The sequence below is a fragment of the Drosophila montana genome, unplaced genomic scaffold (assembly GCF_035044405.1).
Source record: "Drosophila montana isolate Dmon_TW-CO22-7 unplaced genomic scaffold, ASM3504440v1 contig_3200_1, whole genome shotgun sequence".
In the NCBI taxonomy this organism is placed as follows: domain Eukaryota; kingdom Metazoa; phylum Arthropoda; class Insecta; order Diptera; family Drosophilidae; genus Drosophila; species Drosophila montana.
Window position 1 is genome coordinate 5769233 of NW_026998080.1, and position 27929 is coordinate 5797161.

The following is a 27929-nucleotide window of genomic DNA, read 5'->3' on the forward strand; positions in this document are numbered from 1 at the left end:
GAAGATACATGGATACGCAAACCTACATACAAAATTTTCTTTGATATATCGCCATATTGTCTTCCAGGCGATAGAGCTGAAGCACACATTGAATATTTACTAGGCTTATGCACTTTGCTTATATTGGTATGGAACTATTGCGGTTCTATCTCTTTTCAACAAGCTAATGTGTCGCTTGGCAATAGGAAATTGTATCCCCTGGAAGATACATGTACGATATTAGCACCAATTTTAAGCCAACTTTCGTTTAATTTAGTCTATATTTGTTGAATAAACGTTTAAATCGCAAACCATGTTGTCTTCCTGGCAATAGAGCTAAAGAAAATAGTGAATATTTACTTGATTTATGCTTTTTGGTATGAAACTATTGCGCTTCTTTCCCTTTTCAACTAGCTGATATGTCGCTTGGGAATAGGAAAGCTCTTCGTACAGCTCTTCCTCCACACACCAGTTATGCGACCCGCTTTAGATTCACAGTTGCTTACAGGGTATATCAAAAGTGGGAGCCAATTGCTGGAAATATTTTGATAGTTGCAAATTTCAATATAAGAACGATACGCATATTGTTTGTACATTTGCATACAACACATGCCACATGGAACATGCAACATGCATTTTCCATAAAGCTTGCCTCATCAGGATATGCTACAAAATGTTTCAATTTTATTCATTGTACAGCAATTTTTCAAGCAATTTCGTTTGCTGTTTTTCCTATTATTTTTTTTTTTTGTTTTTTGGATATTTACCCTGTTACGGAGCTGGGGCAGGTGAAAGTCGACTGCTTTTGTAAGATGATGTTGGCCGTGCCGCCAAAGTAAAGAGCACTTTTTGGTGCAGCTGCCGTCGGTTGGGTAGCTGGGAAGTTGAAGCTCATTTGGATGGCTTTACCTTTGGCACTGGCACTCAATACAATTGTACAATATTTATTTAATGTAAATGAGAAACGAGAAACGAGCCACTCACGTAGTCCAGCCCAGTTCAGGCCATAGTCAGGCTCATGTGGCCCCGCCCCACCCCGCCCTTGGCCAACCCTCGATATGCGAAATGATATTGAACATTGTGTCGATGTCGAATTGCCTCTTTCTCTCTCTCTTTCTGTATGTGCCCAATGTGCCAATGCATTCAAGCAAATTAAAATTGGAAATTAAATGTTTACGAAGTACGAAAATTTTAAACGAAAAAGTAATTGCTTTTCCTGCTGCCTTGAGAGGCTGCTGCGCACCGAGGAAGGTAAGCGTCACACATATATGTGAGTTGGGCAAAAGTACAACTTAAGGTTAGTTTCCTGAGATTTTGGCTTTAGCTCTCGAGAAAGTGTATTTTAGCTGAGCTGCCTGCAGCCACAATAAAAAAGCTAAGCATGTTTCACAGGCCCAATTATGAAGCTCTTACCCCAATATTGTTGATAATAACAAGGTAATTAAGTATTAGCTGGGAAAGTAATAACAACAGTTTTGCAATACTCCCTCTAATAAGCCATAGCTAAATTTAATTGAAATTTAATTTGCAAATTAATTTGAAAATGAATGGGCATATAATTGTAAAATTTATTTTCGCGATAGTCCAATTGCAGTTATTATTTTCTGATATTGCATAAGATAAATGCATTATAGAGCAGTAGTACAGAGTAGCTTATGGGACCAGATGAAAGAAAGGGAAAGAGAGAGAGAGAAAGGAAGGGGGTGAGAGAGAGAAAGAGGGAGATTTAGAGTGCAAGAGACTAAATTGCAGCTAGAGTACGAGCAGAGATAGCACTTAAGAAATGAACTAAAACGGATAACTCCTTCTTGTCTTTATGAGAATCGCATAGAAGGGCGTTAGATAAAAATATGTTGCTCTTGAAATGACAGCGCAGCGAGGAAGTTATTAAATAAGTGAAGTAAGCCTGAAGTACATCTAATACATATGCACACACACATACATACATACATCATATACACATACATACATACATACATTCATCCATACATACATTCAATCATACACAGTAACATACATACATTCATTTAAGCACATGTACAGCCAGGCCAAACAGTTTGACATTACTTATATGGATTTGAGGAAACCCTGGATGATAAAATACATAGATGGGATAGCTATAGATAGGAATCGAGTGCAACAAGTGAGACAAGCTGCTTTTTATTTAAGGCATTCAGCGCTTGCTGGAGGAGTGTGCCAGGTTGTTGGGGTGGGGGAAGCGTGGTTCGTTTTGCTGGGCTTTTGTCTGCGGTTCACCTGAAGCAGGTTGAATGAACAGCCGTTAGACACATGCGGCATTTGCGATTGGACGAGCTGTGAGCTAAAAGGATGTTGCGTCTGTTGTCGTTGCAGTGCAGGTAACGTTGTTGGCAGCGACTTTTGCCATTTGCAGAGGGCATCATTATCCTGGCATTCGAGTCCTTGGCTAAGGCTCAACAGCCCAACACAACCATCGGCAACCAATGAGTGCGCTGCCATTTGCTACGGTTGAGGTTCTGTCAACGTGAGATGGCGACGATGATGTGGCCGGAGCTGGAGGAAACTGCAGAAATGATATCCTGTTTTCATACGCGCCGTGTGTGTGTGTGCGTGTGTGTGTGCAACAACTGCAAGTTTTGTTTGAGTTGTAGCCGCAGGTTTCATTGTAATGTGCTGGTATCTTGTTGCCAGCCAGCCAGCCAGCCAGTCAGTCAGCCAGTCAGTCAGTCAGTCAATCACTCAGTCAGTCAGTCAGCCAAACCGAGCTGGTTACGGTTATGGCTACGGCGGAAATGGCTATGGTTTAGTGGTTCCTCTGCTGTTTTTCTTTTTCCACTTTTTAATTTCCGTTTGCATTGCCTTCGGGTGGCCAGCGCCAGTCCGTCTCCTGTGCTGCATGTTGTTCTTGTTGCTGCCGCATGACTCTGGCTCAAAAGTTGGCCACAGGTAAACGGAGACCGAGACATGCAGTTCGAGTGCTTCGCTTGCCATATTCTCGTTCTCATCCTTGGCCACACTCCCGTTGCCAAGAACAACATGAGCCAACGAATTTTCGTAGGAAACGCCAATGGCCAATTGGATGTAGTTGTTGCTGCTCCTGCTGCTGCTACTCCTGCTATTGCTGCTGAGCCGTGCAAGAATGTTGAAGCCAGCTCAGCAGCAGGCCAGACAAGAAAAGGTCCGGCACAGCGAAAATTGAAAGGCGAGCGTTAAATTCCCCATTGGCCAAATACTCGCAGCCACTTGCTATGTATTACAGCCACTTCCGGCGGGCATGACAAAATCCTTGCCCCACCCTGACACACATCCTCCCTGGGAGTAGCCCCTGGCTGTGCGCGTGTTCGATTATTCAATCCTGGTTTTTGCCCACTTCGATTCACAAATCATTTAAATTCATGTAGTTAAAATTATGAACATGCAATGTTTACTTTGTTGTCGCTGCAGCCGAAACTAATTAATATTAAAATATTACAAAAAAAAAAAAAATGAGTCCAGCCTAAAATTATTCAACTTTTTTTATTTGCCGCTTGCCCCGCGGCCAACTATTAATTAACATGTTAATTACAACTTTACAGTTGGCTTTTTTTTAAATGTTTTTCTGTTTTTTTGTTGCTTTCTCTGCTGACATAAACGAAATGCAATTTTACAAAATGTCGCCATTTTAATTTTATGCATGATGCACACACCACACACACACACACACACCCAGTTGTGGGTGGGGTGGCAGCTCTTTCTAATCGGAAGCTCGCTCAGGTGTATTATGTCGCTTGGGTAGCATGGAAATATATATATATATATATGTATATGTATTTATTGCGCAATGGCTGGAAAAAACCATTAATATTCTTATTTGCTTAGCCGTTGATGGCAAATTGGTAGGTGCTGCGCGTTCCCTGCATCTCTGAACCTCTCTTCCTCTCTCTCCCTCCCTCTTGCAGATGGTACCCTGTAATTGTCGGAATGGGTAACAAGCGAAAGCTAAGCATGTTCGTTATATAGATCCATACGCCGGAGGGTATTAAGTCTGGAAAAGATCCATTTTGGCATAAAAGTTTTAAAATAGAAGACAGAGTAAAATTGGATGTAACATTTTAGACTTTTTTAAAAAGAACTTCAGATATATTTTCACATTCAACACTTCGGTTCACGGTTTAATATATAATTCGGGATTCTTCACATTCATACGTTCAGTTCACGTTTAAGTTTGTAATCCGTGCATCCGAGGTTCTCTTACATAACGAACTTAGAGTACAGGGTATCTCTTGGCTGCAAACTGTCCTATGTGTACCTGTTGTGCTCCATTTTTTGATTGGCAATTTAAAATGCGCTGGAGCTTAGTTTCGGGCAGCCGAGCAGCGGCAGCATTTCGAAGCTCTATATAAATAATCGAACTGCATTTTATTGGACAGCGGACGCGTCCACTTTGTAGTCCGGTTGAGCTGGACGGCAACGCGCTGTTCCGCCTGATCCGCCCGTACCGCCGCCAGCTAGAGCCGAACACCCGAGCCGCAGTGATTGTCAAAGGATGGCGGCTGCGAAAATAATTAAAAACTCCATTTAAATGCAGATTAGCTGGCACATTTTGTGCACAGCTATAAAATTATATGGCCACACGCTATGCACACACTTTAATGGAATCAAAATCAACAAACGAAGAGGTAAAAGCCTGCTGCCCTGGCGCCTAAAACTATGCAAATCGCAGCAACTTCAACGCGGCGGCAACATTCGAAATGCATGCAGCGAGCTGTGAAACGCGGTCCCTCCCACGCCCCTCCCCCTCCCTTTGTCGGTCTCTGTGCTGCACGTTGGCGCGTTACATATTATTTATTTATAAATATTGTTTGGAATAAAATCAAAAATAAAATTTATATAAAACTAATCAAATATGTATTGCCATGTGGCATGTGCACAAATTTACAGCGAAATAGTTGCAAATTCTAAGTTTTGTTTACATTGCGCGTGTTGGCGCGTGTGTTTGTGCGTGTGTGTGTGAAATGTTGTATTTGAAGTTATAAAAAGGTATTTTACCTTTGCAAAAGTAAGCTCTATTAGAGCTTTAAAATTTAAGTGTGTTTAGTTGCCTCCAATCCTTCTGGAAGCTTTCATGTGCTTTCAAAGCTTCTTGGGACACGCAATAAATAATTTCTTTTATGAAATGTTATTAGAAAGTTATTCTAGCCTCGAGAAGTTTGACTAACTGCGCACAATCTCTAGTGAAGCTTTCATGTGCTTTCAAAGCTCCCTTTCGAACGATTGTCATACTTCTTATCATATTGATGCTTTTCCAAATGCGTTGCCAAGATTATAATAATTCTTAAGTGAACATTAAAGCTTCATTAGGAATTAAAAAAAGCTGTTTTATGTTTTAACCTAATTTATATATTATTTAAGCTCGACTTTGAGCAGCTGTCATTGGCTAATATGCTAATTTTGAACAACTCTTCATTTCACAGGGTATTTCAGTATCTTTTACCTTTTCCATTATGCTGATTACTTATTATTTATAATGCCAACTTATTCATTACACTAATGCATGTATAAACCAGTTCTATTCACAACGACTTTTCCGTACAGTTTCCACTGCCAATGAATAAGTTATTCTGGGCATATTTTTTATATATGCATATAATCCAATTTCGCATATCATTGTTAAAGCTTCCATTAAATTGTGAGACTCTGTCGCAGTCTTCTTATTTGCACTCGCAACATTACTCATACGACATGTACGCCCGCCTGCATTTGCCGCATTTTTTGGCCGCCGATATGGCCCGCTGTCAATCAGTGCAACAGCATTTAAATATATGTGCGGCTGCTCAATTTGTATATGTTGCACAATTGGACGCAATTTCATGCATTTTTATAAATATTCTGTGGGGCCAACAAAAATAATCAAAAATAAAGAAGGAATCGCACCGCTGGGACAAGGCGGGGCCAACGGATCAGACATCGCGTTGCAAGTCATCAGTTTTTATGCTCCTGCAGTGACATTTTGCATGGCACATGAATCTGCATGGATATTGCGAATTGTAAATGCTCGCAAAATCCATACTCGACTGCAGTTAATAATAATGCAGCTGCCTTTGCTTTTTCCACATACTTTTCCGTATTTTTTTTTGCCAGGTACTGAAAAAATTGTACAAAAAATTGACAACTATTCAATCACCCAATGGAATTACTGTGCTTGATTTATGTTTCCTGTTAAATCAGAAAGTCAAATAAATAGGGTTTAAAAATTGCAATAATTTAAGCAACTAAACGAGTAGAAGAAGGAGTCTGATAGTTAAATGATCCCATAATTTTTCAATGCAGATCGATTGAATATCTTTATGCTCCCTGTCCTTTGAGAAGTCTGTGGGTATATAATCGAGCGAGAGCTTGTTTTTCGAATAAAGAATCTTCTTTTTATAATATTGGCAGGTCATAAATCTTTTTGGAACTAGCAATAAGCCGAACTTACGATTGGCCTACAAGGATTTACAGGTTCCGATTCAAAACCTTGGCCTTTTTAAAGGACTTTTCTGTTGTCAAATGTGTTTACAGATTTTCATCATTTATCAATTTGATGCTCGCATGATTAAAACTTGAATAAAACCTTATACATAAAATAAATAAAACTTTATATATGAAAAAAACTCGAACCGCAACCAACTGCAGTTGCTTAAAATCGTGAGCAGAATGAATATATATCTATATAAATATATGCTTCTAAGAGATGTCTCTACACATCTTATCTATTTTACCTGCTATTCTTAGGGCTATTCCGCGCAGGAGGCGTCTCTCCCAGAGCTTCCGTTCTGGCCACTGAATCAAAATTTGCATTAAATGGCAATTTACAGTTTATGGGCCTTTGCAGATGAACGCGTCCGTTTTGGGCTGATAACTGCCTTCGTTTTCGTAGCCCAATTTTTAATGTCATCCGTTTGCCAGAAATATAAATATATAACATATACATATGTACATATATTTTATTGTCGTAAAATGTGTCCTGTCCAGTAATATGCACAAAAGCTTTGATGAAATCAAAATACGTCCGAAGTATTTTCACAGACACAGAACACTCACACACACGCAACACACACACACACACACGCACACATCGCAAAACTTTACAGCTCGTTTGTGAGGTACGCAGCGTGTGTCCTGCGGCATCCTTTGGTTCCACCATTTTTTTTATATTTTTTGTTGTATAAATTTCATTTTTGGTATGTTTAGAGGTTTCCCGAATGGCCAGCGGCATATTTTATGTACAACTTCAACACTGTAAGTATTCATGTGAGTGTGTGTGTGTGTGTGTGAGCGTGTGCATGTGTGCTCTGTTATCGCACTGCATTTATGTATGTGTGCGTGTGTGTGTGTGTGTGTGTGCGCCGCGCGGTTACTTAATATACAAAGGCCTTTAATTTCGACTAAAGCTAAATAAACTTTGTACCCTTTGGTATCTCCCTCTCTCCCTCTCTCTCTCTCTCTCACCCCCAACACATGCCAGAGCCCCCTTTTACATACACCTGCGGTCATGCCGCCACCAGAGGACAACGTATGTGTGCCTGTGTGTGTGTGTGTGTGTATCTGTGTGTGTGTTTGATGTTCGGCCTGAGTTCTTCGGCGCGTTGTGTTTTGATGGTGCGTCTGTTGCTGTTGTTGTTGCTGTTGCAATGTCCTTGGGCGCATATTTGCATGTTTTATTGTATCTGCTCTCAGTTTAGGAGCTCTCCCTGCCACCTCTGACCCCCCCCCCCCCCTCGCACCCGCTCCTGCTATGCGTGTACCTATGTTTTTAATTCTTTACATCGATATTTGGCCGCTGGCATGCCAAAAACGCGAGCCGCTGCCAAAGGTTGATTGCGGTTCGGCGGTATGGTTGGGCGGCCCATTTCCATTGCCGGGGCGGACTCGGGGTCGGGGTCGGGGGCAGCAGGCCTGCCCGGGCAGCGTTAGCGGCAATTTTACTCTCGAAATATGCATGATATGTGCTACACCTTTTGTTATGCATTTGTTTTGATGTTGAAATGTTGCCCGCTGGCGGCCATTTTGTTGCCTCGACGGGAATGAGTTGCTTCAAGTGCCGCCCCCCCTTAAAATACCCTGTAATTAACAAATTTGGCAAATAAAGTCTTGCACCTTTTACTTTTCAGAGCGCTTTTGCCTGCCTACCCATTAATTGCTGTAAAAACTGGTACAGGGTATCTAGTGGTTCATACATATTCATATATTATAACATTTGCTTGAATAAGTAGTTGTTATTAGGACAATTGTTGCTGTTGCTTAGGGTATTTAAAAGGGCTGCCGAACTTCGATACAGGGTATCTTCCAGTCGATACAAAATTATTGAATTTGACAGTTAGTTTTGTAATTCAAACCGATCTGCTGGAAAATGTTATCTTAAATATGATTGCTGTTGTTATATAAGCTAATGAAATGTGTTACAGGGTATCTGATAACCGACTACGTTCATTTTATGTTCTTCTTTTTAATACCTGTAGAAGGTAATCGAATTTCAGATGCAGAGAAAAGCTAATCTATGTGCAGTTACCAAGGCTAATTTAAATTAAGCGCAGCTAAGCAGCCAGGGTATCTACTAGTTGAGTCTACGCTATGTAATTCTAATAATTGCTTGTCTTAATTTAAAGAGTTCGGCTGTTAAATTCAAGCTGAAATATGTGCTGTTGGCCAGGCTAATTAAAATTGGCTTCTGCTGGCGCAAGAATGCGTTGCATACTTTCAGCTGCACACACACACACACACGCACACACACACACGCACACACACACACACACAGATGCTGGCTGGTATTTATACGCTCACATATTTACACGTTAGTTTTCCATTACTTGACATTTTCTTTTCCTCGAACGCGGCTATGGCAGTTGGATTTTTTAATTTGCGTTATACGAGGAGTTTCCTTTTGAGTAGCTTGCGGCGCCACCCACACACGCACACACACACACATGTGGCATGTAGACGAAAGGCTACATTTAAAGGGCAAGGAGCGGCGCAACGTAGCGTGACAACCGCCAGCGTCGAGCAAATGTCACGCTTGACTCATTTCCGTCCCATGATGTTGCCGGTGCCGCAGTCGCAGTCGCAGTCGCAGCTCCTGTGGCTGCAACAGCAGCCAGCTCTGCGCCGCAGTGCAAAGAAAGCCACATGACAATATTGGTTGCTTGGCGGCCAAAGCTGGCAGGCGACACTGGGTGGGTGGGTTTGCTCTCGCCTCTCTCTTCTCTGTCGTCTCTTTCACTCCGGGTAGCGGCAACCTCTCAGCCGGAAGCACTTGAGAACTTGCAATGGCCGTCGGCCATTTTGCGGTCTCGTGCGTCACATCGCATCGCATCGCATCGGAGCAGCGGCAGCTGAAAATTCCCTTCGTTTTCATTATGTTGCGGCTATGTCCTTGCCTCATGCACCTCCTCAGCTGCAGCCTCAGTCACAGCCTCAGCCTCAGCCTTCTCGTTATGTTTCTTTTCAGTGAGGAGCCACGTCATCATTATTATGAACACCGTTATGGCCAGCAGCTATATATTCCAATTTGTTGTTGTTGTTGTTGTTGTCGGTGCTGCACCCACTACTCCTCCCTCCCTTGCCCGCTACCCCTTTTAGCCAGCGGTTGTTGCATTGCTTTTGTCTGGTCTTTAGGGGGCCAGCTCTTGGGTGTTCTTATATGACCGCCGCCAAGTTATTGTAGCCAGCGCTTGTTATATATACCCTGTAGTGCATTCAAGAGATTAAAAGTGGGTGTTATGCAGTTGAGAGCGTGTATGTGACAGGCAGAGCAAGTCAGGTTTAAGGCTTTAAGGATCAAAAATTAGTTTGGGATATTATATTTGGAAGGCAGCTGGGATATTTCATTCCCCAAATGGATCTTTTTCAAATTCACCTTTTTCCACTTAATCAAAGCTTCTATTTAGAATTATGTATTAAAAGTTATCGATAACACGTATTCTTTATTATTAGTTTGTAGTTAGTTAGTAGTTAGTTCATAAAGGGTATCTGTCAGTCCTGATACAATACTATCTCCAAGTTGTATCTTTTTAAAATCGATTGTGTACCTTCTTCTCTCACAACAACTAATTGAAATATATCGAAAAATTATATAGGGTATCTGTGAGTTTCTACTCACATGCCAATCCTCTTATTTCAAATTCCTTTCTTCCCATATGTTGGAAAGCTTGAATAACTAATTGCTATCACAATTTGCAATAATAAATCTTCTTCAATTTTTATATAGGATATCTTCCCGTCTTGCGCTCTTGTGCGTCGAATTCTCATTTGTTATTGTCATTTATTTTCAGCGCTTTTCAGCGGCGCGTTGACATAAAGTCTTGGCTGCTATTTATAAGCCGCAACAATTGGAAATGGTATGTGCCGCATAAGGTACCTGAGGCAGTCGCTGCACTAGCTAATACCCTGGCATTCTACATACATTTTTGCGTCCGCTTTTCATATGCAAATAATGCAGCTAGCAGCAGCGGCAGCAACAATAATAACAATAATCGTGCCACATTTAGATAGCGCACACAGAAAAATATTAAAACGCTTTTAGCCAATTGAAGAGTTTAAACATTGGCCAAGTATAAAATTTGTTTGCATACCACAAATGTTAAGTTGCCCGCTGCCAGCAGACGCTGCCTCAGCCTCAGCCTCAGCTTTCAACCTCAGTCGCTGGCTGTGCCGCTTATCTGGGCGCTGCTTGCAACATTTGCTGCGGGCCTTTTTACTTTTGGTTTTTCGATACGAGAGGCCGCCTGGATAAGGTGCGGGCTGTGCGGGGCGGGGGGCTGGCAGCAGCAGCGGGTGTGCTGCATTCAGTGTGTGTGTGTGTGTGTGTGTGTGTGTGTGTGTTAAGTTGGTCGCATATACTTTTGGCCCCGCTTGGTGTCGGTGCCTTACCGTTGCTCCAAGCCTTATTGTTGTTGTTGTTGTTGTTGCATTTGTTGCTGTTGCTGCTTTTTGGCATCTGCTCCTTGGCCCTAAGCTGATTGTTACTTTATGAAATATTTGCAAGCAACTTTATTTACAATTTTTCGGTTATTTATTGTTTGCAATTTATGCTTGAATATTCGTATTCGCATATACGAGTATATTCATTGTTGTTGTTGTTGTTGTGTATTTGGTCAAGTTTGAGTAACTGATTTATCGCATCGCATTTGCGTCTGTGTGTGTGTGTCTGTGAGTGTGTGGGTGTTGCCATATTGAAATGAGCGCCAAAAAATAACATATCCAGCCACACACACGAGCTTATAAAGGATGTTTGCCGCAAATATTTGAGCAAATTTGTAAATTTCTAACAAATTTTCTAAGAGTCGAAGCTGCGTACTTCCTTTTATTTGCAGTGCAGATATTTTAAGTAGAAAAGCAACAACTGCAGCTCTTTAATCTTGGGTCGAAGTGTGATTTATATAAGCCAAAATGTTAAGATACGTACCAGTTATAAAGGTAGATGTATAATGAGATTTGTATTCATATCCCAGGATGTAGTATGGTAAACCGATTTTGTTTTTAATGTCTTATCCAAAACTCTACATCTAATATGAATTATTCTATGTAGTATATTTTATAATATATATAAAGAGGCCAAACCATGAACAAAGGGCCATAACTTGTGAAAATCGGATGAGATTTGACCGAGTTATGAATTTCACATGAATTTAGACCAAAAAAAATGTTGCCAGATTTAGATGCCAAATCGATATAGATGCCAAACCATGAACAAAGAGCCAAGCCTAGTGAAAATCGGATTAGATTTGACCGAGTTATGGGGGTGGGAAGTTTTGACCTATGTCTATATATGTCTATATAGGATATTTGAGGGTACCATTTTCACATGAATTTCGACCAAAAAAAATGTTGCCAGATTTAGATGCCAAATCGATATAGATGCCAAAACATGAACAAAGAGCCAAGCCTAGTGAAAATCGGATTAGATTTGACCGAGTTATGGGGGTGGGAAGTTTGGATGTATGTCTATATAGGATATTTAATTGTACTATTTTCCCATGAATTTTGACCAAGAGTAATGTTGCCAGATTTAAGTTTTCCCTCCTCATTTATAACCATATATGTAGAATAATAGTAATATTATATATTTAAAGAAAAATATGCCTAGTTGTTACCAAAGAGTTTTTATAAAAGTTTCAAGTTATCAATATTATTATTAATGGCCGATAACAGTTATCGCGTGGGTTAATTTAACTGCTGCATCGAAACTACATTTTCAATGCCTTAAATTTAGTTGCCCCTCCTCATTGCCCCCACAACTCTGCAAATACAGAATAGTGCTAGAAAATTGTGCATAGATCATTTAGAATTTCGGCTTTTAATTGCAACTGTCTAAAAATATACGAGGCACTGAATGTGCCTGTTTTTGTTAGACTATTTTTTATACTCTGAATCCATTGAAAATGGGTAAAAAGGGTATTATGTATTTGTGCAAATGTATGTAACAGGCAGAAGGAAGCATCTCCGACCCCATTAAGTATATATTCTTGATCAGCATCAACAGCCGAGTCGATCTAACCATGTCCGTCTGTCTGTCCGCCCGTCCGTGTGTCCGTCTGGCCGTCTGTCCGTATATATGAACACAAGGATCTCAGAAGCTATAAGAGCTAGAGACTTGAAATTTTAGCTGTAGGTCCTTTTAGTCCCCGCGCAGATCGAGCCCCGTTTCCAAGTAATCCATAAAAATCGATATCGAAATCCCGTTTTTTGAGCAATTTTGGTAAATAATATAAGCTAGAGTCACCAATCTTGACATGTAGCTTCTAGAATAGTATATATATATCAAGTATCTTTCATTTTATACCTATCGTCTGTTGGAAGCAGAGGGTTCAGGGTATCCTCTAGTCGGGAGCTTCCGACTGGAACCTCTAACTTGTTTGTTGTTGCAGTTGTTGTTGATGGACAGGGCGCAATTAAAAGTAAAGAAGAATATGAATTCCGTTTGGGCCAAATTGAACATGACATTTTGGACTGGACTGTTTCGAGTTTTGCTAATGAAGCAGAGACTCATATTGTATTTGTTTTCTTTTGTTTGGCTTGGCTATGAATTGGATTGGATTTGCATTTCAAAATTAAGCAATTCGTAATGAAACAGTTGCTGTCATTTTGGTAAAATGACTGAAAATTTCAAATATGCAATGCTCCTATGGCTGCAAAATGCATTTCCCATTGACGAAACGGGCACCATCAAAGATTTTCTTTGTATTGAAATGGTCGAGGAGTGTAATTAATGCTCTCAATATAAGAAAGGCGAAAGAGAAGTTGCCTCCTAAATTCTCGAAATTGTTGTCTGTCAATTATTGAGGCATTCGTCTAGTTAAAGATACTGCGTTTGCTTGAAATTCTTCACTCGGCTGCATTTTTGATAAAGGAGCACAAAAATCCAATTTCGCCTTCGGCTTGATATTTGAACCAACATTTGTTTGCTTGCAAATAAATATATATGCTGTGTTTGTTTACTTAATGTCAAAGCTAGTTAATAAAATCATTGAAAAATATTATTTTAGTCGAGTTTATTCTTTAACCAAACTTCCCCCTCGACAACTATAAAATGCAATTAAAATGCAATAATCTGTCGCAGCGCTGATTCCAATTGCTTAACTCGCTGTCAGTAGGTGTTGGGTTATAGGGCAGAGGGGCGGTGGGGCGGTGGGGCGGGGGCTTGGGGCAGGGAATTGCTATCGATATTTTTGCATATGGAAGCGGGCTTGTGGTCTATGTTGCCGGTGGTCAAAAGGCAACTGCAATCAAAATTGCAAATACAATAATATGAAAAGCACAATGAAATAAATTGAAATACCTCAAGCTATGTAAATGGGCAACCAGCCACATGGACACACGCACAGGCCGACCCCAAACACACACACACGCTTGCACCTATGTAGAGCTTGGCAGAGCAAATATGAACGAGACAACGACAACAACAACAACAACAACAAGAGTGAGCGCTGGCGGGTGTCACAACAACCACAACAACAACAACAACAAAATTTTACTCGCCTTCCCTAGAAACCCCTACACCTACCCTAGGCACCCATGGGGCAGCATGTCAGCGAGCTCTTGCTGGTAATAGGAACAGCTGGCGATATCAACGAACAGGTTACCTATGCTGTAAAATCAGAGCGACGAATCAAATAATATGCATTATTCGTATATAGTCTATGATTCTCCAGTCCGGTCTGGTAGATTTCATACATGGTATATCTAATTGAAAGTATCTATTATTTCAGGAAAATCTGAAGTCCATGTATAACTATATCTCTATCCAGATAAAGACATAAGGCAGGGCTCCAAGCCCAAGATAACACTGATTCATATATAGAAAATCTAATTGAAAGTATACACATCACATAAATATATATATATATATATATATGTATATATATATATATATAAAGACAAATGGAATGGCTAAAAGCCTAGGATAGATCTTTAGAGATCTTTCGCAATAAACATATGTAGGCATATGAATATTTCTGACAGAACAAAATGAATTTGTATTTGTATTGTTATAAAGATAACCCCAGGATCTAAAACATTATTATTAATATATATATATACATATATATTTAAATAAATATTGTTGTATAGATAATGCAAAGACTTTATAACAATATTGATTGTACTTATATTGTTATAAGTATAGTTCCATAGTTATAAGTTTAATCTCATTTAGTTCCATCCTCAGATTTTTTCAAATGTTTTCATATGTTTATTACGAATTATGTGAAGTGGTTCTATTTACTCTGCAAAGGAAATCATTCTTTCCTCAAGGAGTGTATAATATAGTATATGCTGAAGAGTTGGCAAAATAAGCCATATGCATAAGCCATATACAATATATAACCACACTATATAGCATAGCTGATGTTTTTCATTTACGAAAGGGTATTTTGGAATCGTGTATCTGCTTGGTTTTTTTTGGCAAGGAAATGGAGAAGGGCGCGTCTACGTAATCAGCATTTGTGGCGCTCGAGGTCATCCGCAAAGTCTTCAGGCGACATCGTGTTGCATGCGGCACAGCTACGTTCTACAGCAACAACAACAATGAAAGCAACAGCTACAACAAAAGTTCCGTGTGGCTGCGGCCCCGAATGACGACGATGACGCCGCTTCATCTTCCTGCCTTGGCCGCTGCGGCGGCTACGGCGGCGGCTGCTTGGCCTGGGGCAACATTTTGGGTTGGCTGGAATATTATAATTACAAGCGAAACAGGCCCCAGAGGTGCCCAAAGCAGCGCCCAACGTTGGTTGCCCATGACAACATTGCCAACGACTGTGATGCCCAAATGAAGCTGAAGCTGAAGCTGGAACCCAAGCCGAGAACGAGAATGGGACTGAGACTGAGACCGGGACGGAGGCAGAGGCCGGGACGGAGGCGCCTCAAACGACTGAGGACGCAGTGACAGTTCCGCTTTTTCCCAACCCGTGTGCTTGTGTGTGTGTGTGTGTGTGCGTGTGTGTGTGTGTTGTGCGTGTGTGTAAGCCAGTTGCATGCAACTTCCAGCTGCTACCGAGCTGAATGCTAGTTGAGCTCTGACTGATGGGCCCGGCAAGCATGTTGGCTCGCTTAGTTGGCCAGCTGCCGCTGCTGGGCACAAGGCAGATGTGGCACCAGTTCTTCTCGCAAATTAAGACACAAATGACTTAACAGACGAAGCCAAAAACAAAACGAAAAAAAAACAACTTCATTCAACTGATTTCGTGTGAAAATTATTGAAATACATTTCCTAAAGCCAACATCAAATGACTCGAGAAACGACTTTGACTGCAGTCCATATACATGATCCCATACCATTTGGTATTTGGTATTGGGCCTAAGCACTTTCCTCGTCGCCGTCGTCGTCGTCGTCGGCGTCGTCGTCTCCGTCTACCTCTAAGCGGACATTGGCGATTATCTTGTCCACGACTGTGAAATAAATGAGCGTCGTAGTCCGTACTAAGGATAGCCGCGGGGCCATTGTTGGCGCATTGTTGCTTCAAAGAAAAACAAAAATACCAAAGATAGGTTTCAATTTATCAGTGTGTGTGCTCGAGTGTGCTCGAGTGTGTGTGTGTGTGTTTGTTGTGTGCGATGTGGTTTTGTCTTCAAGGCAAACTGATTAAGAGCCAAAAAGTTCCCACATTTCATATGTGTGTGTATTTAGCAGCTTGTGGGTGTGTTGGTGTCTCACTCTCTGCATGTGTGTGTGTGTGTGTGTGTGTGTGCGTGTGCTGGTGTGTGTGCATGGGAATGCCCTGAAGTTCAATTGGGCCCTTCGAGCGCATGAAACTCTCTGCATCTGCGCACTCAGTCGCAACCTTTTGTACAGTTGACCCTCTGTTTGTGTAGATATAAGATTAAGCTTAAAAAATCAATCCGATCCTGATACCTTATGTCCTTGGAATCCCTTTTAAATAAAATTTTAGCTAGAATAGGTTATTTTCAAATGTAGACTACCGGAGCATTAGCTAGAAAAATAAATGCAAAGAATATTTCATTCAACTAGAATTTAGCTCGAAGTTTCTTATAAACAAATAAAGCTTATAGTGTAAAATAAAGAAAGTATATATAGATAAACAGATAATAAATATAGATTAAAAAATATTTTAGAATATTTTGCTATATTAGAAATTGGTTAATATATAACTCTTTAGATTAAGATAAGTATTAAAATAGGTAAGCATTATTTGCCATGCATTAGAATTAAGTTTAAGATATTTTACAGTGTCTATACGCTCATTGACCTATCCAATAAAAAGCTATCTTAAGGTTTATTTTAATACTAAGTAGTTTATTTCTACGGCAGCGATAAGATTATGGAAAGAGTTTAATCAGAATTGGTAGCGATTTTGCACTCAACAATCTGATCGGGGAATGTCATTATCTACCTATGGCATGCACACATGTGTACACAGATATATATATATATACATGCTGGAGCACTCATAGGCCTATTTCGAATTTCCATAATGTCTTCATACTTGCAACTTACGTTATAGCAACTGTTAAAACGTGCTGTGTACAAGTTGTACAATCAGATGTTGAAGTAGCCCTATCTACTGATAAAAAAGGTGCACTTAAAGAAGAACATAAATATATATATTTGGCTTATATTTGATAAGCGAATTCAGTTACTTTTCAACTGTGCGCCAATTGAGTCCATTGAAATGTCTTTGATCGAGACTTACTACAACGAACAGGAAAAATGTTGGCATGGGCCCGAAAATGTGTTATTTAGCGATCCCAAAATATCCATAGGCGAAGTGGTATACCAAGCGCTTAAGACGGACCCACAAAATATATTTCAGGCATGTATAAGAAAAACAAAATAATAATTATAATAATTAAACAAATATGTAGATATCCCATGACAATGGACAAGTTGTAAGCAATGCGGAGGCTTTGACGGCAGCTGTTCGCATAGCCCAGTTCCTGAGCTCGGAAGGACTCACCCACAGGCACAATGTCGGGCTAATAGCTAGAAACGGCATTCATGTTACTCACGTTTTGTTGGGTTGCTTTTTTAATGCCACGCCCTTTCATGCCGTCAATCCTCAGCTGGAAACGGAAGCTATAGCTGCTCTATATGCGATAACAAGGCCAAAGCTGATATTCTGTGATGGCGACGATTACGAACTGTTGAAATCCCTAACTAAAGGTTGGAAGCCAAAGATTATAACGTTGATCGATCATATTGGGAATGTGCCCAGCATTGAGGATCTCTTGGGATCAACCGAAACGGAAAAGAACTATGCGTAAGTAGAATTCAGAAGTGGAACCAATTGGAAACCAGACTGAATTAAATAACCTCAGAAACTTATGAGAAACCAGAAAGTATCGGATAAGAAAGTTTCAGATAGCTTTCTGATTACAGATGTATCCTATTAGATTCGTAAATTTGTGTAAACATTTTTTAGACCCGTAAAACTTGTGCATGGCGCCGATCAAACCATGGCCATTGTCTGCTCCTCGGGCACATCGGGCTTACCCAAAGCCGTGACAATAACCAACTCTCAACTCTTGCAGATAGCACCGTGAGCTCTAACCTTCCAGATTATCTTTCTTTGCATATCTAAAACCTTTTTCCATTGTAGCGTCAGCGGCGTTAATGATGTGGTATACACCACGGCTGGCTATGATTGGTTATCCGCCATAAAGTGTCTGCTGAGCAGCACCCTCAACGGAGCAGTTCGCGTTGTTTCGCGGCAGCCCTTCAGCACGGAGCTGATTGTGGATGTTGTCCGGAAATGGCAGGTGACTTACTGTTATCTGTCGCATTGGCAGTTCAATGAGCTGTTCACCAGTCCACTGGCCACGCCGGAGAATCTGTCCAGCCTGCAGTTCGTGCAGTACAGCGGGGGCTGGGTATCGGCGGGTGTTGTGCAGGCAGCTCAGCGCATCATCGAATCCACGCTCTTTGTATGTGTGTACGGCACAACGGAAACGGATGGCATATCGCTGTGCATAAATCCGGAAACGGAAAATCTGGTGGGCGCTTTGCTGCCCGGCATTACGGTGCGGATCGTGAATGAACGGGGTGACAGCCTGGCGCATAACGAGATTGGCGAAATACTGATAAAGACAAACCAAAACTGGAATGGTTACTTTGGCAATCCGACGCAAACAGCTCAAACGCGTGATTCCAAGGGCTGGTTTCACATGGGTGATCTGGGCTACTTTGATAAGGATAATAGGCTTTATTTAGTGGATCGCAAAAAGGATTTGCTAAAATACAAATCCATGCACTATACACCCAACGAGATTGAGAGGATCATCATCGAGTTGCCAGATGTGCAGGAAGTCTGTGTGGTTGGCATCAAGGATCGATTATACGGCGATGCTGCTGGAGCCTTAATTATCCGCAAACCTAATAGCCTCTTATCCGAACAGCAGGTCATCAATCATGTGGCCGAACGTATTCCCGTCCAGTTCAAGCAACTTCATGCGGGTGTTCGTTTTGTGGACAGAATTCCCGTCAATGCCAACGGAAAGCTGCTGAGAAATGTAGCTAGAGAAATATTTAATTCCACTTCAAGATGGCCAAAATCTTCGCTTTAAGTTCTATTAAAAATTTATCAATCCATTTATTCAGATTTAAATAAGTATGTATACATACATATGTATATTTTTATTGTGTGCGTTGCATTAAGCGCTGCAAAGAGTGTTTATCCAGAGAGCGTTTATCCGGACACTGGACACAGCGGATTGAAAACCTAAATATAAGCAAATAGTAAATGAACCATTGATGCTTTTGATCCCGTTTTATATTTGGATTGCCCGCGTCAGCTTCTTACAGAGAGTGAGCATTATGAATGGTACGAGCGGGAGGGGGAGGGGAAATTCATATGACCACTGCGGTCGCGCCATTGGTCGCCTTGCCTTTGATCCCGTTACCTGAACGAACAATGTGCAAGGCGGATAGCTCAAATGCCGCTTTAGCGTGGGCGCAAGCATAATGACGTATTTAGTATGTGCGCGTCTGCCTAATTGATCGTGCGACTGCTTCGCGCGTGTATGTCAAATTGTTTCATAAGAAGTATAATTAACTAGCCTCGAGCGAAACGCGATTAACTAGTTTGTGCAGCATGTGTAATTCCAATATATTTGTGATTCCATAGTTTTAAATAGATAAAGTAGTCAGCAAAAAGCGAGTTGCTGCAACGAAAAAAAGGAAGCAAATTGGCGCACTTTATAACTGCACACACAATCAGAGAGAGTGGAACACAAAAAAGAGAGAAAGAGGAGAGCATTCCGAAGTTTTTCTTGGGCAAGTAAGTGAGGCTCAAATATATGACATGTTTATTTCTATGGGATAAGATAAAAAAAGCTCGTATTCAACATGCTTTGGATAAGCGAAAAAGTTTAATGCATTATTAAAACCTTTAGTTAGGCAAAGTAAAAACAAAGAGTTGCCATTCGGATCGAGTTTTGTTTCGTTTAATTTGCTCTCTGGGTAAGAATTTTTTATATATATATATTTATTTTATATAGTCTTCATCTAGCCATCGGCTGCATTTCATGTGAAATATGTATTACGAAGAGGAACAGAGCAATGGGAAATTCCCTGGCGGCGATTTATTAGTAAAAAATGTTTCGTGTTTCGGCGTCTGCGCGTCGCATTGTTCGTCGTGTTGTGTTTACGTTGTAAGCTGTTGCTGTGCGTTGTTGCTGCTGTTGTTGTTGTTGTTGTTGCTGCTGCGTTTGCCTTTTGGCCATGATAATTTAGATGCTGTTGTTGTGATAACAATACACACACACACACACACACACACACTGAGACACGCACGCCCTAGCTAAACCCAAAGCCAAAGCCAAAAACTGCACGAACAAGTTCGATGTTGGCATCCGTTGTGGGAGTCTCAGGGGTAAACTGGAGGGGGATTTCTTTCGGGTTTCTGCTCGACTCTTGCCTATCGCTGGCCTACAAGAATTTATGGTCAATGTGAAAGTAACCTTGATTTATGGCCCCCATCAGACCATCACCTCAAATAGGTTCGAATTATATAAATTGTGCCATATACATAGGTATAAACTGTGCAGGTGCCCTGGGCAAAAAAGGATTAGCTCGCTGCCGGCTATGGATACATCTATTTGTCGCTAAGCTCGTGTCCCAAAGAGTTGACGGAGGCACTGGGGAGGGGTGCGGTCAGGGTAAAGGGGTGTGCATCAATTGTTAAATTACCAAGGACAAAAAAAATTCGCATAAATTTAATTTAAGCAAATAAATCACATTTTATTACTGAAGGCTGACTAATGGAGATTGCCTAACATGAAGATTCTCTGTACTTATAACTGTAAACCCATATATATATATATACATACCACTAGAAAATTTAAATATGCAAAACTTTTTAGTTTTTGACATGAGTTTAACAAATATTAGAGTAAATTTTAGGATTTCAAAGAGAGAGAAAGACAGATTTAAAAGAAATCAACTCAAATTAGAAGTCAAAAAACATAATGAATATTCTGTAGAAGTATTTACTATATCTAGATGCTCGAGTACGGAAAATAGATTGTAAATTTGTAAAATCGATTTGATAAGAAAATCGGATGACTTACATTAGTTTTGCTGCCAACTTTCTATATTTTTATTTAATATTTTCTATTTCCCCATAATGCACCCAAAGCGAGTGTAGCTGGGATATCGGAAAAGCTTGAACAAATTTATAATACTGTGCACATAAAAGTATATTGAATTTTGTTTCGCTTTGACACAGGATTGATGTTTGCATTGGCATATTTGAATTTCGATTTGGTGGTCAAAATTGCAGTAGCCATAATATTTTTCTAACACGCGCGCAGTTTAAATTTATGCATGGCGGCTCTCTAATACCATTTAGAATAACAGAAATAATTTATTATTTTTAACACTTTACAATTTCAGTATATTTTGCGGTGTCGTTTTTATTATCGTTGCTGCTGTTGTAGTTGTTGTTATTGTTGTTGGTTCTGTTATTCTTGCTGTAGGTTTTAGTGTTATTTGGGATAACAACAAAAGCGAATTGTTTATTTTTCATTTGGTCAAGCGGTGTACAGTTTGAATTGGGTGGGTTGGGATGGAATTGGATGGGGTTTTAGTAGGTGGAGAAGTGAACGCGTTCGAGTGCGTGTAGATTTCAACACTTATGCTGAAAATATACATTTATAAATATTTTACAATAAATTGTGCAATAAATGTGAATTGAGTTAAATTTTATTACTCTAAAACTGAGCAACTGAACTCTAAAGTTTGCAATTTAAAATATGGGCACCTTTAGCAGGCGCATTATATAATAAAAACATTTTACTACAAAGCCAGCCGATTTCATTTTAGCCAAATATCGTCGCTCCTCACTAGCATATTCTGAAATGTCATAGCCCAGCATATAGCCAAGGTAGGCTAAAGTGCACAGAAGCAAGAGAATTGTATAGGTATTCCAGTCATCTATAAAATTAGGTCCAAAATAGAGCCTAATTTGGTCTCCTATGCATATTAAAAGGACGGCTTACCAAAAAATTGAACTGTGCGCTTGGCTCTATCGACTATTTTGCTGAACTTGGTGGACTTGTAACGTTGTGAGGGGTTAACTAGTGCCAAAATCCTAGAATTTGACTGTGGTAATACATCCCGTTGAGGCTCGGCAGCATGCTCCAAGTATGGCTTGTTTGTGAGTGGTTTCTAAGAGAGAATTATTAAAGTAAATAGCCAAGCAGTTTACTGCTTAAGGGACTCGCAATTACATACTGTTAATTAGTGATAACAGCTGTGCGAGCCAGATAACATCATGTTAAAACTTACCACTACTCTGCGTCGCTTATATTGAGCTGACTGTCGGCTTGTGTCAGCTGTGTCATAGCAGCTTTCATCTGTTGAACAATCGTTTTTCTTTTTCTGATATTTAGTTTTCTTAACTTTCTTAGGATTTCTTTTCTGCACACTTGGAAGTGGCATTTCCTCTTGCTTATAATCCGGTTGTTGTGGCTTGTGTAGCTTAATTGTCGGTGAGCCATCCAGCTGTTCAGTAAAGTTGTGGGTTTGCTGAGCAAACTTGCAATCCTTTGGATGAGCCTGCGTTATTATGTCCCAAGGATACACATGTTGAGGAAATCCCATTTTGGTTGCCATATGCTTTTGGATTTTTTCTTGGGCCCGGCACTCCATTTCGCTTTCGCCAAGTAGAGTTGACAGCTCGAATAGATCCTTGTTGGCTGAGACGGCGCAACGCTCCTGCAGCCCAGGCAGATTGAGTTTAGCCTGTACATAACGATCACCGACGTGGCCAACAGTTTTGGTTGTTATCTGACCATCAGCCGTAATTTTTACAGAGCTGGCACATACCGAGTCCAGCCTACAAGTATGAGAACTACACTTTATCACATAATTTCAGCACTTCGGTTGAGCAATTAAGTACAAACTTACGATTCGGATACAAAATCATTGTTTCTATATAACTCAACTACCTCAGGAGGAGCGCCAGACAGTTGGTTGTGCTTGCTATCAAACAATATGCGAGCTTATATTCGTCTATTGTTTTTATAAAATGTACTCACTGTGCGTTAGACCACATTCTTTACAGTTGAAAACCTATATAAAAATTTAAAAAATAAAATGCAAGGTAGAGAAAAAGTACAAAAACTTGATTTCAAAGTTATAATAATTGAATAAGAGGTAAAAACGCGTTGCCTGCCTAGAAAACAAAATATTCAAATTCTGATATGTTTTAAAGTTTAACATAGATTAATATAATCGGGCTCTAATATGTGGCTGTCACTGCTGTTAACAGTAATTTGTTGCAGTTGAGTTATGTTAATGCAAGCGTGCAAGCAGTAAACTGCTTGGCCATAATATTATGTACCAAATAATGATATCACACATGAAATTTATATGTACACAGGCATCACATCGCATACATCCATATATTTATTAAGTTTGCCAAGCGCACAAATTATACAATTTGTCCCTTTGGGGATTTAGTTGGCAAATAACAGAGCGGAGATTGAAATGTTGCCACATGGCCACTGGCTTTATAGACCGCTGTTGTTGTTGTTGCTGTGGCTGTCTACCTTCGAGCTGCGCAGGCGCAAAACCGCAGGCCATTTGCAGTACCCACTAGCCGGTCGCACACACACACTCATACACACACAGCCACGCGGGCGCACACACACCCCGAGAGATTCCCCTCCATGGACATTGCCTTATGCGATCTCGTCTCGTCCTGCCACATTGTCCTTGCCGTGCCTCGTTTTGTCCTCTGCTCGCTCATCAAAGCGGGCAAGGTCCTGGGGCAACATTAGCAAACCGAAGCGTACGGCGTCGCTGCTGCGTTTCTGCCGCCGGCTGTCGAGTTTTTCACGCAGCAACGCTTTTTCGCCGTACAGTCAACGCCCGCTGCCAGCATCCGCAACTCCTTCAAACCTGGGCTGGCAGTGGGTGGCAGCCAGCTGTACATAAGCCTTTGTATATACCCAGCGCCTGTTTCTGTATTGGTTAGTGTGTGTGTGTGTGTGTGAGGGACTATTCTGTGTGTAGCTGGCGGCCATTTCGTGCGGCGCAACTAAATGCACTTGTTGTTGTTGTTGTTGCTGCTGCTGCTTCCTTTTTTAGTTGCTGCTGCTGCTGCTGCTTAGCCGTTGCTTTGCCATTGCCGGCAGCTATTTGAGGCTGGAATGTGCCTGCCGCAGGCAATGGCAACGGCAACGGCAACAGCAACAACAGCTGCAGCTGACTGACTTCTACTTTGACTTTGAGTCGCCTGCTTTCTTTTCTCTCTTAGCTTTAATTGACTTTAAAGCTGCCAAAATACAAGTATATATAATCTAGGATGGAAACCACTTTAAAACTGAGCCGGCTCGAACACTGAATTTCATTTGGGTTTCGTTTTAATTTTTAACCGAATCTTAAGACAAACCAATTCAAAAGAGAGTCGAATCATGTATTTCTTTCCAAAAATGTTTCGGCTTAAAATAAAAAACATGATTTATATGAGAATGTGCTTGCAAAGTTTTTAGTATATCGTATTGTTGAATTGTTTCATTAATATCTCGGCCACGTGAAAACCCAGCTTAACGCACCAAACTTAAATGCAGGAAATCGGTACGAACCGCGAACCGAACTTTTTTTGGATTTGCATTCCTGCATTTAATATATAGAAATGTATCTGCACTTAATCAGAGTGGGGCAATTATTTTGCACATACAAGTGGAGGCAGAACAAACAATTTGATTTTGTTGTGCAACTGACAGTTGCATAATTTCTGCATGAATGCCACTTTCAAATTCAATGCACACACACAAAATTCGTTTGTTGTTGCCTGTGTGTGTGTGTGTGTGCGTGTGACTGTTAATTAAATTGTGTCTAAACGTGCCGCCGTCAATTGCGTTTGCTCTGCGATTGCTCAATGAATCGCATAATTGCATAGAAAATAGAAAATTGATAATGCTTTTGAAAATTTCGTTTATACCCAATTCTCATAGACATCAAAACAATCTCAGCGAGTTTGAGATGAGCAAACGGGATTAAACTTCAGTTTAACCCGACATGAGATAAGCCCACGCCTCTCAGGCAATAATGTGCACACATAAAAGGGTTGTACCTGTGTTGGAAACTGGTTTAATATATTATCAAAAAATGTGTAGTGCTCTATAGCGCTAAACGAATTAGCTATAAACAGGCTTTGATTATTGATTGATTATCTGATCTGATTTGATTATCAGACAAATAATTACAATTCCTCTTCATAGAATGTTTCTAGCATTATATTCTTATCTACTCTCGGTAGCTGCTCAACACTAACATTTCACATTTTCTGTGTTGGAAATGTCTAAATTATGATACAGTGTCCTGTAGCGCTGAAGCAGGGCTGAAATTTATTGTCTAATAAATATAATTTATATTTTAACATACCATTATCTTATTTCTGTAAATGTTCTATACGGACATTGCAAATTTTCTTGCAAAAAGGATTTATGGTAAACACTCTTTTGTGCAGCTTCCTCACGAATCCTTGCCAAATATATGTAGTATATTAGATACAGGGTAGCGCACAGTCGCTCAGTCTTAAATGGGCTAGAAACTTATGCCGCAGTATCTTGGCAAAAGAATGGTGCACGGAAATGCCGGCATAGCTTCCGTTATGCCGTTTGCCTTAGATTCGTGGATGGGCGGAGAGGAAGGGGCTGTGCGGATGGGCGTGTGGGGTCTGGGTGGGGAAACCACTTCAATGCGACGTTCGGTTAAACAAAAGCAGCGGTTGCGATGTGGCAAACGGGAAATTAAACGTTGCAGAGTTGTTCTCGTTCATGTTATTGTTATTGTTGTTGTTGTCGATGCGGCGTATGTGTAATATTATTGGCACACAGCGCACAATGCGACAGAATGCCACATGTTGTTATTGTTGTTGCTGTCCGCTTTTCATTCAGTATTGCAATTATGTATGAGCAGCAAGTGCTGATAACAGCAGCAGCAGCAACAGTGGCAGCTGCTGTGGCAAGTGCCACCAACGTTGGCCGCACAAATGTTGGCAAATAACAATTGCCATTTGGTCATTAAGTGTCGGTTTTTAATGGCCATTTCCCTGAGTTGGTATTAAGTGCACTGCGAGTTATCTTTAAGTCACATAAATTGCCAGCTGATAAACGCGGCCAGAGCCAAAAAGTTGGCCAAAACCCGAACGAAAACTAGCTGATATAAACGACGGTTGCCCAAAAGAAAATTTTAATTAAATGTCGCCGCAAACGATGCGGTAATTCGAGCTGCTAGATGCACAGCCACGAAATCTACAGACACATTCATTCAAGCAGCAGCAGCAATTGCAGCAGCAATTGCACTTGCATTATTTTAGCAATATGAAAATGATTTTGGCTGCCGGCAAGCGGCTCAATTTATCACAAAATGTACCACACCTCAGTCCACCCCCAGCTCCTCGCCCCCTCATTCTCTCTCTCTTTCTCGCTCTCTCTCTCTCTCGCTCCGTGTGGCAGGTTGCACATGTCAAGCGTTTCGGATTGCACTTAATACCCATTTTATGTTGCCATTGGAATTGCATTTCCATGTGTCAGCAACATTTTTAGGCGCCTTCGAGCGCTGTGCTTTGCGCCATTTCTGATGGCTAATTTCTAGTCCATAAATAACGAGGCCGATTCACTGTGCGGCATATTTAATTCGGGCCACATTTCAATGTAAACAAGCAAAAGAATGAAAACCTTTTTTATACCCTGTTCAAAATGGCTAAAATGGGTATAATTGTTTTGTGCAAGTGTATGTAACAGGTAGAAAGAGGCCTCTGGACGATAAGTTTAATCGATCAAGCCATGCCATGCCTGTTGGTCCTTCGGAATGAACACGTCGATATCGGAAATATATGTTTCTTTTCGTATATCCTTTGTAGAGAAAGATTATCATTTCTTTTCGTTCTCTTCCATTTTTACAATATCGATAAATATCGAGATATTGAGACTTTATATTTATAAGAGCTACATACACCAAACCTTGCATATAGGTTGTCGTATATTATACAGATTAAGTATACGGTGCGCCCTCGCTTAAAGCAACCCTTGATATACCCAATACCTAAAATCCTAACATTGTAGAATTTGTTAACGCAACTTAATTAAAAATTATCTCACTTGACACAACATTCTTATAGGGAGCTAAAATGAACATCGCTGGTTTTAGGGTATCTCGTAGTCGGGCACTCCCTATTATAGCCTGCTTGTTTTTATTTCGAATAGTACCATAGAACAGGTAGCATACCAAGGCATAGAATCAAGCACTACGCAGCGCTGGAGGACATGCGGCGAAGGCCACAACAACACCAACAAGAACAACAACAGAGCAGAGCACGGTCTGTGTCTGGGCACTTTTGTTTGGCGTTGGCGTTTATGTGGCAGACATTACTGTACGAGTAACCCACACGCCAAGTTCAAAAATTCATCATTGTTGGCGTTGGCTGCATTGTTGCTCTGCTCTGCTCTGCTCTGCTGTCCTCTGCCTGTTGCCCCCCTGTCGCACTCTGTATGCTTCAGCCTGCAACAAGCCGCAAACGAAACTGACGCTGATGCCCGCCAGCTACTTTTGGGATGAAATATTATAATTACAAGCGAATAGCCCCAGGCCAAGGAGCAGCAGGAGAGACAAGAGGCAGGCAGAGGCAGCAGCACCAGCAGCAGTCGCAGCAGCAGCAGCAGCAGGAGACCAAAATCAGACCGAACCGAACTGAACGCTCGAGCTGCAGCCAGTTTGAGTATAGCCCCAGGCGGGCTCCCAACATGTTCGTGCGGAGAACGTTAAGAAGCAGGATGAGTAGCAGCAAGAGGAAGAGAAGCAACTTCGTTGTGTTTACATATATGTATGCGCCGCTCTGCTCGCCGCATCTGCTCGCACTGCTCTGCTCAGCCGCTGCTGCTGCTGCCGGCATTCGTGATAATTTAGATGCGTTTGCAGTGATAAGACTTGAAACTGGTTTGATACGAGTACCAGCATGTTTGAAGCCAACTGGCGGACTTGGATTGCA

General features: G+C 41.0%; 3 protein-coding genes across 4 annotated transcripts in view; 2 read left to right on the forward strand and 1 right to left on the reverse strand.

Moving 5' to 3' along the window:
- Positions 1 to 17054: 17054 nt before the first annotated feature.
- Positions 17055 to 19174, forward strand: LOC135431556 (uncharacterized). Its single transcript, XM_064686763.1, has 4 exons — positions 17055 to 17243; positions 17296 to 17690; positions 17853 to 17969; positions 18030 to 19174. The coding sequence occupies exons 1-4, from the start codon at positions 17103 to 17105 to the stop codon at positions 18991 to 18993; spliced, it is 1617 nt and encodes a 538-aa protein (XP_064542833.1). The 5' UTR covers positions 17055 to 17102; the 3' UTR covers positions 18994 to 19174.
- A 462-nt stretch (positions 19175 to 19636) lies between these two features.
- twz (BTB/POZ domain-containing protein twz) overlaps positions 19637 to 27929 on the forward strand; it is a 32348-nt gene continuing 24055 nt past the window's right edge. The window contains exon 1 of the mRNA XM_064686978.1: positions 19637 to 19706. The gene's annotated coding sequence lies outside the window, so the exon portion shown is untranslated. The remainder of the gene's footprint in view (positions 19707 to 27929) is intronic.
- LOC135431747 (uncharacterized) lies at positions 21616 to 23115 on the reverse strand. Of its 2 annotated transcripts, none has more exons than XM_064687024.1 (5): positions 22969 to 23115; positions 22838 to 22912; positions 22217 to 22781; positions 21928 to 22096; positions 21616 to 21862 (listed from the first exon to the last, which is right to left on the reverse strand). In XM_064687024.1, the coding sequence occupies exons 1-5, from the start codon at positions 22983 to 22985 to the stop codon at positions 21675 to 21677; spliced, it is 1014 nt and encodes a 337-aa protein (XP_064543094.1). In that variant the 5' UTR covers positions 22986 to 23115; the 3' UTR covers positions 21616 to 21674. The 2 variants fall into 2 exon arrangements, with proteins under 2 accessions (XP_064543094.1, XP_064543095.1); XM_064687025.1 differs by having other exon boundaries at positions 22217 to 22766; positions 22969 to 23114.